The sequence below is a fragment of the Vanessa cardui genome, chromosome 1 (genome assembly GCF_905220365.1).
Source record: "Vanessa cardui chromosome 1, ilVanCard2.1, whole genome shotgun sequence".
Classification (NCBI taxonomy): Eukaryota; Metazoa; Arthropoda; class Insecta; order Lepidoptera; family Nymphalidae; genus Vanessa; species Vanessa cardui.
Genome location: NC_061123.1, coordinates 8,682,420 through 8,696,399, shown reverse-complemented (window position 1 = coordinate 8,696,399; position 13,980 = coordinate 8,682,420). Strand labels below are relative to the sequence as shown.

The 13,980-nt window shown below is 33.0% G+C and overlaps 2 protein-coding genes across 2 annotated transcripts; both read right to left on the bottom strand.

Moving 5' to 3' along the window:
• Positions 1 to 1,545: 1,545 nt before the first annotated feature.
• On the bottom strand, positions 1,546 to 3,352 carry LOC124532011 (filaggrin-2-like). Its single transcript, XM_047106632.1, has 2 exons — positions 3,100 to 3,352; positions 1,546 to 2,988 (listed from the first exon to the last, which is right to left on the bottom strand). Exons 1-2 carry the CDS (start codon positions 3,167 to 3,169, stop codon positions 1,664 to 1,666), a joined length of 1,395 nt encoding a protein of 464 aa, XP_046962588.1. The 5' UTR covers positions 3,170 to 3,352; the 3' UTR covers positions 1,546 to 1,663.
• A 9,742-nt stretch (positions 3,353 to 13,094) lies between these two features.
• Positions 13,095 to 13,825, bottom strand: LOC124534305 (34 kDa spicule matrix protein-like). Its single transcript, XM_047110073.1, has 2 exons — positions 13,750 to 13,825; positions 13,095 to 13,435 (listed from the first exon to the last, which is right to left on the bottom strand). The coding sequence occupies exons 1-2, from the start codon at positions 13,811 to 13,813 to the stop codon at positions 13,149 to 13,151; spliced, it is 351 nt and encodes a 116-aa protein (XP_046966029.1). The 5' UTR covers positions 13,814 to 13,825; the 3' UTR covers positions 13,095 to 13,148.
• Between the last annotated feature and the right edge of the window lie 155 nt (positions 13,826 to 13,980).

The following is a 13,980-nucleotide window of genomic DNA, read 5'->3' as shown; positions in this document are numbered from 1 at the left end:
ATTTATTTACGCTTTATTACACTTAACGTTAACAAACATTAATGCAACAGGTGGTCCTATAGCTAACCGAGATCTTTTCCAGGCAACCATTGGACAGAGGTCAAGGTACAAAAATTTTGAGTGAAATTTTGAAAGTTATGGAATGCTCTTCTAGTAAACGTAAAAAAGCAAAACAATTTATATATTTAAAAAAAATCTATTCAACTAACTTACTGTGCCTAAATAATAATTTAGACATATAATATATTTGTTAGTGTATATAATACATTAAAATATTTATTATATGTATTAAGCATGATTAATAGTATGTATATATTTGTTTGTACCATTATGGAATCGTCGTCTACACTTTACGTTGTGTTAGATGACATTTTTAAAAATCTCTCTGACACTGCATTGCACGGAAGAGACGGATTTTAAGCCCTAAGTCTGTCCGTTGTACAACGCATCAAATGTATTTGAGTTATTTTTTAGTTTTATTTTTTCTTTAGTCGTATGATTTCCGCACATTATATATGGTCTTCAATTAACTATTAATGCTAACTGTAATGTTTTTTCATAGAAATGTATTTTTTTTAAAACTTGAAACTAAAAACGTTAAAGGAATTTTCTGCAAGATACATTTTTAATCGTTCTTATATATTAACTTCGCACTAAAATATACTTTATCATAATGATGTTTTATTGTGAATATTTTAACGATAAAGTTAAATAGGCTGTAATGTAACACATATGTATAAACAACTATTTAATAAATTCTAAAAATTATGATATTTGTAATTTTTTGCAAAAAAATGGCATGTGACTGTATATATTTTACCTTTTCACGGGCGATATATTTAAATCTGTTAATGTTAATTAACGTGACATGGTATTGTTCCTGTCCGATTGTACAGTTTGTATACATGTTACATAAGTGCATACACCAAACAACAACAGCCTGTAAATTCCCACTGCTGGGCTAAAGGCCTCCTCTCCCTTTGAGGAGAAGGTTTTGGAACATAATCCACCACGCTGTTCCAATGCTGGTTGGTGGAATACTCATGTAACAAATTTCTATGAAATTTATTACATACAGGTTTCCTTACGATGTTTTCCTTCACCGCTGAGCACGAGATGAATTATATAGACAAATTAAGCACACGAATCAGCGGTGCTTGCCTGGGTTTGCACCCGCAATCATTGGTTAAGATGCATGCGTTCTCACCACTGGGCCATCTCGACTCAGTGTCATTAGTGCATGTACATACGCAAATGTACATTCTATACCTTCATTACTATCATAAAAAGAAAGAGACTAGGTACAGACCAACGTCATTAGGTTGCCACTACGGAAACATTTCCAATTTTCAAACTTTGTGCTACAAGAATTTAGGTGAAAACCTAGGACCTTTGGAATCCAAAAAGCTGGCAGCTATTCATACATTGTGCGAAAAAGGTTTCATAAGGTTTTCATAAACGTTTTTTAATTAAACTCAATTCTTAGTAATGAAAAATTTTTATAAACATCAGCAAATTAATTAATTAAAACAAATTAGATTTAAGCACACAATGTTTTATTAACACTTACATTAATTGACTATATAGAGACTTTTAAGAGATATTCGTTACATTTCTTTACATTTATAAAATGAAGTTTACATATTTATGTCTAATAATTTAATTAACCTCCAATAGAAAGCGCGATTGCTGAGCCACTGTGGCTCTTGGCATTACTGAGAGCGTAAGTACTTTTCTGGCACGTACTGCATTCAGTATTCTTAGCAGTTTGTAATCCTTGAGATGCTAGTTCGAGAGCTCCATGAAGAGCAGACTGATGTTGCCCGTATCCAGCTCCATTATTACTAACAGTACCACCAACAGCACCGCCATATCCACCAGATTCTTCTGTGGATTTTAACTCTTGCGCTTTAAATGATCCACTTCCATAAGCATGATTTTTATAACCACGAACTTCTGAATGCCTATTGTCATTTCCATATCCATAACCGTTTGCATCGCTTTGCGCAGATCCTTGAGCACTAGCGTATCGTCCACTGTTATCAGAAGATGAAGATTGAGCTTGAGAGCTGCTAAATCCAGCTGAGTGTTCCGATCCTAATGTGGATTTCAGCTGTCCTTTGAAAGTTTCACTTCCATCAGCCTGACTTTCATAACCACGAACTTCCGAACGCCCATTGTCGTGTCCATATCCATAACCATTTGATCCGCTATGTGCTGATCCTTGAGAAGAAGCGTACTGACCATTATTATTACCAGAAGATAATGTTTGAGCTTGTGAGCTACTTAATCCACCAGAATAGACTTGCCTTCCTTCGTCAAAGTTTCTTTGGTTTCTATTAACACCGCTTTGTTGAGAACCAAATTGATTTCCCCCGCCATTTGAAACGTACTCCGCTTGGGTATGAGACTCTTTAAAGTTTTTACTAAATCCACCTCCGTATCCTCCAGAATTTCCAGTATAGCCTGAATTAATACTTGATGTTTGGCCATAGCCTCTGTTCGATTCTTGGCCAAAACCGATTGATCCACTATTTTGTTCAGATTGACCAGCAAAACCTGACGATTCATCACGAGTTATATGACTATTCAGTCCTGAGTAGCCCTCACTGTTACTATTGCCTGATTTACTCTTTGAATAATCATCTGAACTGCTTCCAAATTTATGAGAACTTGATTCTGAATTAGAGCTATAGTGATCAGAGTTTTTGAAGCCTTTAGAGGCGGAATTAGCAGATTCAGCAGATTGTGCTTCAAATTGACCCTGGACCGCACCAGCTTCAGCCAATGAAAACGCTGCGTTTGAAGCTGGGATTGCACTTTGAGCGGACGCGGCAGCGCCACTAAAGACACCACCAACAGCACCATCAATGTTACGACCTACACCGCTCCAATTATGCGTTCGGTAAATAAAAGGTGGTGGTGGTTGATTATCGTGGACATGTACTCCATAGTGCGGCGATCTCACTACTCTATGTAATTGTGCATCTGAAATGATTGCAAATTAAATATAAGTATTTAATATAAAGGGCGCCATATAAAATTGTATTAATTATTTAAGTTATTATTTTATACATTAAAGCAGTTTAAGAATTATACCTCTATAAGTAGCAGCCTGCGTGGCAACTGCAAGCAAACAAAATCCCGATATCAAAATCAACCTGGCCATTTCGTAGTCGCAAGTACCTGTTATGATTAAAAATTGAACACTCTTGTCATTATATAGTCATATTGAAGTGCGATAATAGAACATTTCTAAGAATAGTATTCAGATGTGATCTTAGCTAGCAAAACGATAATAACACGAACAAATATAACATTCAATTTACGAAATTCACGATATATTTGTATTTCAAACTAAGTCACTTTATAATAATTTGATTAATTTAAAAATGAATTGGGTACTTCCCAGCATTGCGTCATACTATATCTATTTTGTGTTATTGTTTATACTATCTGATTGAAGTCAGAATGAGACGCGGTTTTGGAAATAACCCGGACCTACACTGAAAAAGTATTTTGTATTTATTTGAAAAGCCGAGCTGTTTATTTAGTTATGGTATTATTATTTATTATTATGAAATATTAATGATATTTATTTACATTTTAGTTATTTAAATTAATTTATAAAAAGTATAACTACTTTACTATTTCTGACCGCGTAAATCTTGGCAAGGAGCTTCTTTATTTTAAACTAGCTATACTCGCCCGCTTCGCAGGGCATAAGTCGCAGAAAAAAAAAAACATTTTGTAATTAATTACTGATCATCAACAATGTACAAATAATAAAGCAACAAATCAAGAAACATTCGAGATCTAATCAAATTCTTATAAAAAAAAAAAATTAATATTCGTCATCTATTTCATCTTCTTCAATGATGTTTTCGATAGGATAGGCTGCAGATTGGTCATAACACGCATAAACTTATACGATGTTATATAGGTACGACAAAAATTTTAATTAAATTTCTTTAGTCTGTAAAAGTTTGCATCAAACCAACACGTCTTCTTTTATCCGGTTCTATCGAATATCGATGTTATGACATTTACAACCTTGTCATTACTTGCGAACGTACATCAAAGCATCCTGAGCATATTCGTGCATATGTCTTGGACTTCCACTGTACGAAGATCTTAGTCCAATATCAGCAGATACTATATGACTCGATATTGTATCTCGTAAATAAATGTACTCTTTGGCTCAGAGTTTTGATTGGTTGTATCGAATGTAGTTTAATCGTTCGTTCTCGACCATAGCGTACATGTCACCAACGAATTGTTAAAACAGTTGACGACACTTTAGAATGTAATTTCTGTGATCTTCTTGTAATTTCTGTACAAACAACTACAGCTGTGACTTCAGGAGCTACGGCAGCATTAAAATGCCTTTCATGCTCTGCATTCAATGGCGTTCTATTTGCATTGATAATAACTTTGAATCATTTGTTGTTTCACCTTCTAGAGCAGTTTTGAAATCTTTAACTAAACATTTATTTTCATAAAGCATAATCCTAAATTTAGCGATGATTTCTCGATTAGTTGTGGTACTGAACATGCATCGAAGATCAATCTTTTTCTACGTTGTCCATGGAATAAATGTCCAGAAACTGGAGATTTTATTTAGACAGTGGAAGAAGTGAACCAATCATATGATACACTTTAAACGTAGACGCGAAATTATTTAATTGTACAATATTTGTTGCTCCAAATGATGTCATTTCAAAGCAAGAATTGTAATTTCTAATATGCTTAAAGAAATATTCGGACTCCTCAGTAGTTCCCGTAACGTTGTGGTAGGTACATTTTGCCAGTGGAGTAGCACTATACCAGCAGTTTATTTTAAACATCACAGCGTGACAATATGGGCATACTATATTCATGGAACCAATGATCACACCGGGATTTATTGAGATTGGTTTTAGTTCTTGATTTAGTTTATTTTAATCGTCGATCATCCAATCGTTGGGCTCGCTCGTCAGTTTTTTCAGTATCTTGATAAAGATGCTTGTTTGACGATCTGGAACTTGATCATTACGTTGACTAGCGGTTTTGGCAACTCTCAAAGTAGAAATTCGGATTCTATTTGTTTCTTAACGTATTTCTTGTTGGTGTGTTATTTCCGTAGCTCTTTTGGATGACGCTGCGCATATATTGTTGGTGTTCCGATCTTTTATTTCTTCAATGGCGTGGTGGTTTCTCTTTATATAAATTATTTGATTCAATGATGATCAATGATTTTCATTTTTTGTTTCATATTTTATACATATCGGTTGAATGGCATAGAAATGCATCGTGATACTCGTAAGGGCCATCTGTTGGTTATTTTTAATGATGCGGTTGAAATAATCACTTTCTCCGAGAAAAAAGTACTCATTTTCGTGACAATCGGTTGAACGGTGTTGATATATTTATATCGCAGCGCTACCTAGTGGTGAGTTAAATCAATAGGGATAGCATAATCTCTTTATTCATTTAATCTTAATGATCGATCAAATAGTTTCTGAGTTTATCGATGACACACACACATACATATCATTTGCGTAACCACATGTTTTTCCTTTATACCAATTTTTATAAAGATGTACGGTGCATATGTTCTCGAGTTATAGCAGAACATACAGACAGACAAAAATGTCTTAAATGGTAAAAATTATGTCAGTCAATCATAAAAAGAATACTTATGACGAATTACGATAAAAATAAGTGTACAGACAGACTCTAGAGATTTATATAGCAGTATAGATTTAGTATTCACGTGTGATAGCTTTATTATTAGCGTATTTAATGTATAACTTTGGTTTTTCTATACCGATTTCTATGCTTCTTTTTTATGGAATAGTTAATAGTGTTAACTTTTTTTAATTTGGGATGATTGACAGTGTTATAAACGCAGGAATAGACAAATATAATCAGAAAGCTTCGAACTAATAAGCTATTGGGAGTGACAAGTGTTATTGTGAGTCAACCATAAAAGATAGACAAAGGCTGTCATGGGATATTTTTCACATAATTTTAAGGAGAACATTTCCGTAGTACACAATTTCTATGAAGCTTTAACCATTAAGGTTGTACACGTGACGGAAGCTTAAAATATGGAGTAACTTCTCCCATTTTCTGACATTTCCCTTCACTGCTCTGCTCCTATTGACTGTAGCGTGATGAAAAGTATACTATAACCAGCTCAGAAGTATGAAAAATAATTGTACCAAGTTTCGTTAAAATCCGTCGAGTAGTATTTGTTTCTATAACGGTTATACGGACAGACAGACAGACAGACAAAAATTTTACTGATTGCATTTTTGCCATCAGTATCGACCCCTTTTCAACCTCTGATAGTTATTTTGGAAAAATATTTCATGTACAGAATTGATCTCCCTACAGATTTATTATAAGTATAGATATTTCCGACTATACATACTGTTCTATATATTTTCATAGGCATTTAGTAAAGACGATTTCTTTGAAAGTATTAACATACACTTTAATTTTATTTATTGTTGTGACCATCGTGATCACGTGACTTAAGCATATAAACATAAAAAGTGTGAAATTATAAATTTTGTCTTTAGGTTACTTATACGGATTTAAGCATAAAATTAATTTCATGTTTTATTTAGAAATACAAACAGCTTCATTTATCAATGACTAAAATTAATTAAAATTAGTAGGGAGGCCGGGGCTGAAAGTTCCGACTTTCAAATAACATGAAATTTTGTGATGAAAATGATAATATTTCAATTTTTATATTTGATTTTATTAAAAAGTCTTAATCGGTCTATGTAATGGTAAAGACATTTCTGCTAATTTCTCAATATATTTTTTTGTACAGGCACATTTTTTCCAAATTTAGGAAGGGAACATTCAACCCCACTTTTGGGGTAAGTCGTTCCATGCGTGGGGCAAATTGTGCCACTTGGATAACACAAATAAAGTATAAGGACATTGTACGATTTCTTTTAATAAAAGGAATAATTCCTACAGTTACATTTATACAGTTGTAATACTATAAACTTTAAAAAACAACAAAAAAAAAGACTAGCTACATTTAATTAACATTTTGTATTAGTTAACAAAAATTGAGATCTATTAGCTTAAAAATCTTACTGGAAAGTATATTCGAGATAAACATATTTTTATATCTACAAAATATTGGCACTTCTGTAACAGAGCTTAAAAAATCTCAACAAAATATAACTCTAAAAAATCTATCAAAAGTTTCAAAACTGAAAACTTAAATAACTTTATTCAATATAGAAGCATTACACTTTCTTATTGATGGTCAATTGAAACACTACCACCGGTTCGGAAAAGAAAATACCCTGACCTGAGAAGAACAGGCGAAAGAAACTCAGCGGGTTCAATTATAATTAAATAACAGAACAAAACTGCTAATGTAATTTATCTATCTTCTTCTGCATATGTATTATTTATCTTCTTGAAATGTTTCTTATTAAGTGAAAACAAATTACAATGAAGACAAATCATCAGTCTTGTTTTAATCAGTCGTAATCAACTTTGGCAACTTTTCTTCTTATTGATCGTCTGACTCACAATTGGGGCACACTTAAGATATATTATCAGTTTCATTTATACATTTAACATGTGCCCAATTTTTACACATGCTACGTTCTATCCATTGTCATCTTGGTAGAGAATTTGAATTTGAATCACAACAAATTATGCAATACCATTTCAGATCCTCATCTTCGCTATCACTCTTGCTTTCTTGTAACACTCTTCGTTTAGCCTTTTTTGAGCTTTTCCCTTTCATGTGGCAAATTTCCTGTTCTCTGGCTACCGTTTTTGATTTTCTTCCATCTTGTATCACAGATTTGCAGCATTGCGTAAGTTTCGGATGTTTTCCCTCTTTCAGTTTTCCGTTTGTAGTTACTTACCATTCTAAAAAAATTAAAAATATACCGTAAGAAAATTTAAAGATCGATTGGGGTAAGTTGTTCCGTGGAACAACTAGCCCTTTCCGAAGGGAACTTGTAACCCCAAATTATATTGTTGTATTAAAACTATCATACTAGCAAATTATCAAATTCAATTGAAAAAACGTTCAAGCTATAAAATACCTGATTAATGCCACTTTAAAATAGGAAAGATGCACATTAATCAGTCAATAATACTATACTAACGTGGTGTTCGAAGAGCGCGGTACACTCAGCCACTCGTCCACCGCCGTCGGAGCAACTAAGATGGCCGCCAAAGTGGCGCGTCACCTGACGCTTAAACAACGCACTTCACGTGTATTGCTATCTATTTTCTTTACAAAGTTATTACCGTCGGAACAACGTGCCCCGGGAACTTCCAGCCCCGGCCTCCCCTACTTTCAAATTATGTTATTGAAAAACGACGAGTGACTTGCGGGCTAATCTAATATGAAAAGTTCAATAAAAAAACCTTGTTTGTAGTTAAAAAGTTTGTTTCACTATTACGTTATAGGACGGTTGTCTTTTCAATCGACTTCAAAAAGGAGGAGGTTATCAATTCGTCTGGGTTTTTTTTTTATTTATACTGTAACACAATGGGAATGTAATAATTAAAATTAACACAATTTCATGTTTATTGTCAATCCTAGAAATTTTTATTTTCAACAACATAACACATAAGTAAATTAAATTTCAAGTATAAGAGCGATAACCGCCTTAGATTTATTTTTTTTGTCCAGTAGGTACATGCTGCTCTCAGTAAACTTAAAATATTAGATAAATCTACATCTTGTGATTTGATAAATGTTTTTTAATGCACCTGTACTATGTGTTGAACCCACCCACACCGTCAACACACGTTAATAGTTTCATAAATAAAATATTGCTAACTACATATCGCTCATTATACGGGAGGCTAATTCGTAAGTAGACGTGCGCCGCTCAAATTATTTTTCAAAGTATGTATTACACTTTTTTATTGATGGTCAATTGAAACAGTACCACTGGTTCGGAAAAGAAAATACCCTGACCTGAGAAGAACCGGCAAAAGAAACTTAGCGGGTTTTTTTTGTCTCATATACTATATGAAATAGCCAGGATTGTTTCATTCCCAAGGTGTGCTACTGACCATAAACTCATTAATTGTATAATATAACCTTTTGCACATAAGCGTTTCTTAATATTTTTTTTAATTTGGCAACAGAGGCGTTTTGAACTCTTTCTGGAACAAAGGAGTTACTGACTCTATGCAGTCGAGTAACAGGAGTAACAAGTGTGTTGTGTTTGTTCCTTGTACCAATGCTATGAGTATCACATTTTCTCATAAAATCATTAATATTTTTTCGTACATACATAACAGAATATATACAGAGAAGCAACAGTCAATATCTTGATTTCTTTAAATTTATTCCTTAACGATTGTTTAGCTCCTCGGTTACAGATTGCGCGAATAGCCCTCTTCTACAGAACAAACATAATATGGATAGCGGTTGCGTTGCCCCACAGCACAATACCGTTGTCATACGGTATTGTGCTATGGGGCAGCATTATACTGTGAAAGTAACTGAAATATACTAAGCGAGCCGTATCAATATCGGTACACAATCTAATTTTTTTGACCGCGAATGCCGCAGAACTCAGTCCACTCGATAATCCGCTAATATGGGGGTCCCATTGCAACTTGGCATCAACAGTAAGGCTAAGAAACTCAGCAGAATCAATTGGATCCATCGATTGAGTTATAGTGAGAGATTGAGTTGATGAGTACGTCGACTTTTACATTTTGTACATTTGGTGTACTAAATTTCACAATTTTTGTTTTATTATTATTATTTAGCGTAAGATTATTTACGCTAAACCTGTTTACGTCGTCGTACTGTATCTGTTTTCTATTAATTTTAAAAACTAAGGAGGTATCATCAGCAAACAATACTATGTCATGTTTGTTCCCAACAAGAAAGGGCAAGTCATTTATATATGCGAGAAACAGAAAAGGTCCAAGAATTAATCCCTGAGGGACACCCACACCAACTGAGATCCCAAAAGACCTTTTTTCTTCAATGACAATCCTCTGAATTCTATTGTTAAAATAAGAAGCCAGAAGGTCGAGCGCACATTCTCTAATTCCATAGTGATTAAGTTTCCTGACCAGAGTCTCATGTTGAACACAATCAAAGGCTTAGGATAAGTCACAGAAAATCCCTAAGGCATCTGACTTTTTCCAGGCTTCATAGATATTCTTAATAAGCTCGATACCAGCGTCTAGAGTCAAGCGACCCTTCGTGATTCCAAATTGTTTACTATGAACCAGATTATGTTTGTTAAAGTGTGCTGATAATTGATTTAGAATAATTTTCTTAAATATTTTGCTGAGGGTAGGTAGAATTGAAATTGGCCTATAGTTATTGGGGTCTGAAGAACTACCAGATTTAAATATTGGAATAACTTTACAATGTTTCATCAGGTCAGGAAATAAACGATGGACACAACTATTAAATATTAAAGCAAGATAAGGTGCAATCACATCAATAATTGAATTTATCATCTTTAGAGAAATACCCCATAAATGAGCCGTTTTATTGATGTCTAGTGACTTAAAGGCACGTATAATGTCATTGGGGTTTACAAAGGTAACATTAGAGTTATATTTGCAAGCTCTTACATTTTCTTTCATCAATGACTCGGCCACAGCGGGAGAAGAAATAAATAACTTAGCTGTCAAAACTGGTATATCAGCAGAATATTTTTCAAAAACTGAAGCAACTTCCTTTTGACTATTTAGTACTTTACTATTATAATTCAGGGTCAATTCGGAGCTGCAACTGCCAACTCTACCAGTTTCACAATTAATATTTTTCCAAGTCATTTTTATCTTGTCATGTGCATTCTTAATTTCATTTTTTATAGTTAAAGGTTTTGCCAAAGCACACTTTTTTAAATACTTTGGAATAGTTACTTACATAACTGGCAAAAGTGGTACTATGATCGTACGTCCTTTCATTGTAAAGCTCATACAATTAGGTGTTAAGCAAAAACACATTTCACATAAACCTGTTGATGCTTGCTATTGTGGCTCAAATCTTTAAACATAAGTCCTTTTCATCCAAATAGTTGAGCAGAATTTTCGCATGCACTTATAGAACTGTGCACTTTACTACGATAAATATTATTCGTTTAATGCAAGGGTTTGAAAATAAAGCAAAGTTTTATAAAGATTTATATTATATTATTTATTTTTTATATAAATATATAAGTATAAATAATAAATATTTTAAACTACCTATGCTACCCACGGCTTTGCTCTCGTAGAATATGAAAACACTCCTTATTGGGTGTCATGATATGATATTTTTAAGTGTAGATCAACAGCCTAAAATATAAGTTTTATGCTTCTTGTTCTCAAAATTACAAACTTCAACCCTTTACAATACTTTTTTCCAATTAAAAAGTATTTAGATCTTTCTGAGGCTATAGACTATTAGAGTACCAGTTTTCATTTAAATCGGTCCAGTACTTTGGGCGTGAAAGTTAGAAGGACAGACTTACTTACTTAAGAGTTATTTTCCCATTTATAATAATAGTATGGATAATCTCTAATAAGAAACGCTTTCTCAACTTAAGAAGGATGTTTGGTTTTATTTGGACCTTTACTTTTCATGTTTATACAATTAGAGACATGAGTAAATAAAGGTGTGATATGAGTGAATGCAGGAACATAGTTATTTTTTATTTATATCACAAGACCCTCCCTAATGACATAATTCCTTACTAGGTACTAGTATCTAACTCTAACTATCATCCACTCACATTTTTAGTTATAGTCGCTGATTCTGTCAAAATATTGATATTTATTTAACGTCAATATATATAATATCAGAGGCTGATTTCAAGGTTTAGAGTCCCTGGGAAACTAATTTGCAAATAAAGAAAATTATTATTCATTAATATGCAGTATAATCATTATATGCATAATAATTATTGTTGTATCGTTAAAATATAAACTTGCCAATATATGTACACAATAAAATAACAATTGTGATATTATTCTTAGAAATTTATATTGCAGAATGTAGAGAGCCGGCATTTTACCCCAGATACTCCATTCTAAATCCAAATGCAGGATCATAATATATATGAATTGGCCGAGTGTCAGTCAGGCTGCTGGTTAAACAACGCCGTTTAGTAAAGTAAAGTAGGCGTTTAATTGAATTGCCTAATTAAGTTAATTGCCTGCGACCTAATTGCATACTACATTTGTAAGTATACCAAATTAGAATAAGCACTTCTTTCGTTCTTCTTTTATTTAAAATCACTTTCATTTGGCATTTTATTTGAGTTTATAATAAAACACAAAGAATTTCAAAAATTAAATATTCATATTGCAGATGTGACACATATTATTATTTATTACTTGTATATAATCCACTATATTTCAAAACATTCTTAAAATATAAAAAATATGACGTAAGCATATTTTTAACAATGCTTGTAAAATAAAACATTGCTTAAAAATTAAACGAGTTATGGAGGGATGTACCAAAATGGCTTAGACGGACTCACTGATTGTTTCGACTAATAGAGAGTTGAGATTTCGAGTAATGGAGGTTTTGATATCTGGAGGGAAGGGAACAAGACATTTTTTCGAGATTTGGAGGTTTCCAACTTATTGAGGTTCGACGTAACGAGGTTCTACTGTATAACAAATTATTTAATTTTTTTTTCAAATTTTTTTTTTCACATCTTCTAAATATATTTATAAACATTAAATAAATATTATGAATTAAATTAAAAGTTTCAAGTTTCATCTACTTTAAATCTTGAAAGTTATCTAAGTTAAGTTTGCGCGTAAGGCGCTCCATAGACACCCGTACCTGGAGGCAGCGGCTCTTAGACAAATCAAGTATCAGCAATACAAACATAGTATTCGTCTTATTTCTTACCTTTCTGCACATGAATACTCGAATGATTTTATTCGACATAATTATTTTGTAAATTGAGAAAATATGGTAAAGATACTGTCCATTTTATTACGCTGATAATATATTTATTAATTAGAATTAGTTCGTTATTATTCATTTAAATTATTCAGATTATGGTTAAATTAATTGCGTAAATAAAAATCAAGTAGGTACAATTTATAAAAATATTTTAATCCAAACTTCCAAATATCCTAACCGAGAGACGTCACATAATTGTCTTAATATAAACAGATCACTAGCCTCTGGAACTCGAACTCGCTTGAGACAACGAAGTACCACGACCACCAGTGCTGATGCTAACACTCTTAGCAATATTAATGTTGACACCCTGCCTCCCTGGTAGATTTGGCCCAAATCCGGGACCTCCAAAGTTGCCACCTGGTCTTCCAAAACCGGGTCCAGGGCGTCCAAATCCTGTTACAGGACCCCCAAATCCAGGCCTCGGAGGATACCTGTTACCTCCAAACGCCGCTGCACTGGCACTTGCTTGACTGAATTGAGGCGACCGGCGTTCTCGCAATCCTGAAAATTTTAATTTTCAATAAATTTAAAATATATGATGACTGATGAGGCAAATTACTGAATAAATATTATTCGTTTAGCTCCATTTCCTTTTTGTTTTATTAAAAACCTACTCAATTTACTAATAATTATTAGAATAAATGAATTATTATTTTGACAGCAGGGTAGAATACCCAATAAAAAGCGATAATTTAAGAACGAAAAATTAGGGACCTCAATAACACCGACATGCCAGATGTTTTTTTTTTCCAGATTTATATTAAAACAGACCTCAAAATATGCTTAAAACATAATTACATTAAATAAAAACAAACCTGCTTCAGCAATTGTTAAAATCACCACGATAACAAAGGCGAAAATTAAATTAAAACGTGCCATTTTGAGCTCTTGATAAATGAAAACTGTGACCAAAACAGACATTGGACTCTATTTTATATGATCGACAACACTCACTTAGCGTGTTCGAGAATATTAGTTCAGTACACAAATCATGTCATTAAACTTTAATATACAAATAATGACAAACATTAGTAGTACATTAATTT

Bases quoted from the DNA above. Each gene is read 5' to 3' on its own strand.
- LOC124532011 (XM_047106632.1), bottom strand. From the start codon at position 3,169: ATGGCCAGGTTGATTTTGATATCGGGATTTTGTTTGCTTGCAGTTGCC. The intron at 2,989-3,099 runs GTATAATTCTTA...CAATCATTTCAG, and splicing joins GCAGGCTGCTACTTATAGAG to ATGCACAATTACATAGAGTA.
- LOC124534305 (XM_047110073.1), bottom strand. From the start codon at position 13,813: ATGGCACGTTTTAATTTAATTTTCGCCTTTGTTATCGTGGTGATTTTA. The intron at 13,436-13,749 runs GTTTGTTTTTAT...TAAAATTTTCAG, and splicing joins TTTAACAATTGCTGAAGCAG to GATTGCGAGAACGCCGGTCG.